Source organism: Castanea sativa, chromosome 5 (assembly GCF_040712315.1).
Source record: "Castanea sativa cultivar Marrone di Chiusa Pesio chromosome 5, ASM4071231v1".
Lineage (NCBI taxonomy): Eukaryota > Viridiplantae > Streptophyta > Magnoliopsida > Fagales > Fagaceae > Castanea > Castanea sativa.
In genome coordinates, this window is record NC_134017.1 from 22,352,126 (window position 1) to 22,357,240 (window position 5,115).

Consider the following 5,115-nt stretch of genomic DNA (forward strand, 5'->3'; position numbering starts at 1 on the left):
ATCAAAATAAATAAACATAGCAGAAAACTTGGCTCCTAATTTCATTTTAGTTTCCCAAACCAATTTCCAAAATTTGTTAACCTACGCTCCTTATCTTATCTAATATCTTTGTTTGATTATCTTATTCTTTTTAGTGTCTTTTTTTTAATGAAATGTAGAGGGCGTTTGGATTCCACTGAAAAATGCTGCGTCTGCGTTTTCAGATTTTTTTTTTTTTTTTTTTTTCCAGCCGCAGTTGTTGACCCAGTCTTCTGTGAACAGTGCATTCGTGCACTGTTTACGGACCCACAAATTTCACTTTTCAGCAACTTTTTCATTAAAAATGGGTCCTACGGTACTATTCACACATTTTAAAATTATTTTGCTACAGTGTTTTCAGTTTTCAGCAATAAGTTCTATCCAAACAGACCCGTAGTGTCTATTTGGCTATCTTATAGTTTCCCCATGGTTTATTTGCATAGTATTTATCGAAAGATATAGTTTTTTTTTTTAAAACATTTATATTAAAAGTGTGATAAAAATTTAAAGGAAAACTTATTTTCAAAAGGCTAATTTTGTTCTTTTAATAAAAAAAGGCTGAAGCTAAAACCAAAAATGTATTTTTGTCTTATCAAAAAAAATGTATTTTCGATTCTCATTCAAAGTCATGCAAACCCTTGAAAAACAAAAAAAGAAAAACCGCCTAGAGCGTAACGCATTAGTAGGAGTTTCGGACTGGGTCACACTTGCGTATTGAAGAGTTATCTAGTTTAAGTCGTATGTTTTGTAAAATTGTGTCATGACATGGATAGCCCTAACGCACCCAAGGGTGCCCTACGCCATGAGTTTTGCAGGTTCAAGTGGGCTGGGTCAATAATCACAGTGTGAGACCCTTTTTTGTTCATAAAAAAAGAAAAAAAAAAAAAAAGTCTTGCAGGCGTATTTGATAATTTATACATATATCATCTCTTGGATACCAAGATTTATTTATGGCAAGACAGAGTTCAAGATTTGAGATGGATATTTGAGCCTGAGGAAGTTTAAGCTGAGGTAGGCCCTACATAAGAGATTTCAACTTTCAAGTGTGTTACATCTAGAGCCCACAAAAAAAAAAAAATGAATGCTTTAAGACCAGCAAATATGGGCCAATAGCAACCCTTCCAGCGATATTGGAATTTATCCTTCCAATAAACTTAATATTTTTGGGTTTAATGAGTTATCCGGGAGTGGCCTTGGAAAGAAACACGCGAAGCCGAAAGCTCCAACTACAGAAATCAAGACTTGAAATATCATAGCAAACTTGACAAGAATGGGGTCTCGCACAAGAGCGAGTAGGGTGCACAAGAGCGAGTAGAGAAGTCACATTGGTTGCCTCTCTCTGCTCATTTTTTGCCTCACCAAAAAAAAAAACCTTGATCATGAGCAAATATCAGAACACCAAGGATAAAGTACTAAGTCAGTAATAAGGCAAAGTGATGGAGTTGAGCCATTTACTTGGTGGACAAGATGGTGGATGAATTTTCTGAAATGGAAGGGAAGAGAGTTTGGGCTCTCAGCATCAGCTGGGATTATGCATGTGATTTTGTCAAGATTCAAAACCAGGTCCCTTATTAAGTGACAAAAGACTTTTTCAGTGCTGAGAATAATCATGCCTGATGAAAAATATATCTTTTATATATATATATATATATAGAGGGTTGGGTTCAAGATAAATCTGATGTAATTCTAAGTAATGTTACACCACCCAATAACTTGTTATAAAATTCATATTTTGAAAATCTCACTATTGAATTATACGTTCTTTATGTTCTTAACATTCATGCCAATTGGATATTATTTATCATTTAATTTATAAACTCATCTTTTATACATTATTTTAAACTACAAAAACTTGAATATAAACAATTGATTGGTGACATGACTATTAATTTTTTATCACCTTGAAATTTTGTAAGTATAATGAATATAGAAAAATAATGTAATCTAATGGTAGATTTGTCAAAATTCGCATTTTTTTAAAAGATATTGAGTGGTGTAATATTGTTTATCTAATGTGGCTAATTGTGAGCGATGAAAAAAGTGATGAGTCTATGTGAAATTAACATGCACATTCTTTAACACCCATGATAAATTTAATTAGAAATCATTATATATTAACAAAATTCAAACTATCTCTTTGTGAATAATAGTTATAAAATTATTGTGATTTGTGGTTGGATTTCTATTTTACAATCAAGTGTATTAATGAAAATTTCAGCCAAAAAAAAAAAGTATTAATGAAAATATTTATTCCATTATGGGAAAGTTTAGGACAACAAAACTTTTCACAATTTCTTACTACAATTTCTGCTAGGTGGTTTTCTTCTTCTCTCTCCATATTAATGTAGCATTGAAGAATTCATCAATGGCTTTGACAGAAGTTCCCGTGAAACCATCTTCATCTTTCTTAGCATTCTTGATAATGTCCATCACCTCACCAGCTTTCCTTTTCATATCCTTTCCTTTCTCAGTCTCATTCATCACCAACTCAATCTTGGCTACTATATCTTCATGACTAACCTCTCTGCTTGCCCCATTAGCCACCTCAACACAAATTCCCATCTCTTCCTCCAACTTCTTTGCATTGAAATGCTGCTCAGCCATAATAGGCCAAGCCAAAATGGGAACTCCATGACTAAGAGATTCAAGCACAGAGTTCCATCCACAGTGACTCAAAAAAGCACCCACAGATTTGTGTGACAAAATTTCCACCTGGGGTGCCCAATTGTGCACCAAAAGTCCCTTATTTTCAACTCCTACACGTTGTTCAAATCCTTTTGGTAACCATTCTTCAGCATTGAACTTCGAGTTAATGTCAAACTCTAAAGGTGGCCGAATAACCCAGATGAAATCCTTGCCACTAGCCTCTAATGCTTTTGCCAACTCAATCATTTGAGACAATGAAATAGTGCTTTGTGACCCGAATGAAACATATAGAACTGAACCATAAGGTTTTGAGTCTAGCCAATTCTTACATAGTTCCCATGTAATACCCGAGTCTGTTCCAGAACCAGCTTTGCTTCCCAAGGTGAGCTTCACAGGCCCAATCGGCCACACCGGGCGATTCATTTGCTGCCTGAAATATGTCAATCCAATTTGATCAATCTCTTCCACTGTATTGAACAAAAACGCATCAGATTCCAACCATTCATCAAACACTCTATGCATAAACTTTATCCATGAATCATCAAGTTTAGAAAATCTAAGAAGCTCCGGCATTTGATTTATGCGTATTCGACAAGAATCAGGAAAGCCCGGAAGTGGGAATTCATTGGAATCTGTTTTCAAGTGAGGGAGGTTTAACCAGAGATTGTGAAATACCCCCATGCCATAGCCACCACCAGCGTTGAAGATTGCGTTAAAAACTCCAAATTCGTGGGCAACCTCTGCAGTCCAAGAGAAGAACATATCGGCTATAATGCAAAGTGGTCTTTGGCCATTTTGCTCTTCTATAAGATTGGAAATGAGAGTTTTAAAAGAAGGTTTGAAAGAATGAGAAGCTTCGATGAGTTGGCCCATGAATTGGGGAAAAGCATCAGTGTTCTCAGCATCTGGAGGAAGGCCATGATCAGAGCTGAAGAAAGGGATTTCAAGGAGGCGAATGGAGGAGCTTGAAGGGAGAGATGGTTGGAGTTTTTTGATATTGAGAGAGGTGTTGATAAAGGTTACAGTGTAATTCTTTCTTTGTACTATTTGGAAGGCTAATGCTAAGAAAGGCCTTATATGACCCTGTGCCATGAATGGGAACAACACTATGTTTTCTTTTCTCTGCTCCATTATTGTTTCTTTGAGGAACAGAGTGATGATTGAGGAAGAAGAGGAGACAGTGAGTGAGGGATTGCCACAAAACCTACTTTTTAAACCCTAAGGGCACATTTGATATATATGTATATCACTGAGCGTAGAAGATGATATATAAGGAAATTCTATATTTTTGAAAATATTTTAATTTGAAAACCTATAAAAAAAAAAACTTGTAAAAGATGATGTATAAGGAAAATTTATGTTTTTGAATACATAAATGAGAAATGATATGTCCACAACATTTTTACAACAAATCTTAAGTGGCAGATTGTTACTGGTTGTTATTGTTGGGGCAAAAAAGTAATCTTAGTGTTAAGTTCAAATTTGAACCAATAATAACTAACCACCTATGATTTGTTGTAAAAATGTTGTGGACGTATCATTTCTCATTTATGTATTCATCAATTTTAGAAATAGGGTCTAAATTTTAAAACATGCACCAAGAAATAGGGTCTAAATTTGGACTCCAAGAAATAGCTATTACTACTCTTTTAAAAAAGGAAAAGTTATTCATCAATTTAAACAATATTTATTCCTATGTAATAAATTATTCACATAATAAAGATGTAGCCAAATGACTAAATTGCTATTATAAATTACTATTCCATTACTGAATCTATTACAACATATATACCAAACAAAGAGCGGTGTCTAGTGACCAAATGTTTGATGGAGATAAACATTCCCTTGCACCTACAAAAGATCTTTTTATGGAAAAATAGATAGAGCATCTTGCCTGATAATGATGAGTGGCAATGTGCCATATATAAGATTTTAAGAACTCTACATGGAATTATCTTATCTTAATTTGTAGAGTTTTCTTAAGAGTATTAAAGAATCCTCATCGACTTTGATGCTATATTCTGTACTCTAAAAGAAAAAAAAGAAAAGAAAAAACCCTACCATTTTTTTGTTAAAAAGAAGAAGAAAAAAAAAACCTACTTGAAAGGAGAGAGTTAACCAATAAAATATCGAATAATAGCATTGGGCATATAAGGAAAGGAATACATCAAGTATGTCCAACTATAAAAAAATTATATATGGGAACAAATCAAAAGAGATTAGATAATATTGTAGTGACAATATTTAGGGCGCCTCTATGGAATTAGGAAATATTGTGCGGCAACTTCAGTTCTTTGCAATAAAAAAGCAGAACATAAGAATGTAGAAATTGTAGTAGATACGATCAGACAAATTCATTATTGTGGCTGGAATCATTTGCAATCAATGCTTTTTTCCAATCTGCATTTTGGGTAAACAGTGCCATTTTCTGTTAATGGACCATTTTCATAA

At 33.9% G+C, this 5,115-nt stretch overlaps 1 protein-coding gene across 1 annotated transcript; it reads right to left on the reverse strand.

Moving 5' to 3' along the window:
• Positions 1–2,252: 2,252 nt before the first annotated feature.
• Positions 2,253–3,795, reverse strand: LOC142637390 (UDP-glycosyltransferase 92A1-like). Its single transcript, XM_075811668.1, has one exon. It carries the CDS (start codon positions 3,793–3,795, stop codon positions 2,329–2,331), a length of 1,467 nt encoding a protein of 488 aa, XP_075667783.1. The 3' UTR covers positions 2,253–2,328.
• Positions 3,796–5,115: the final 1,320 nt, after the last annotated feature.

Coding starts and splice junctions, on each gene's coding strand:
- LOC142637390 (XM_075811668.1), bottom strand. CDS start 3,795: ATGGAGCAGAGAAAAGAAAACATAGTGTTGTTCCCATTCATGGCACAG.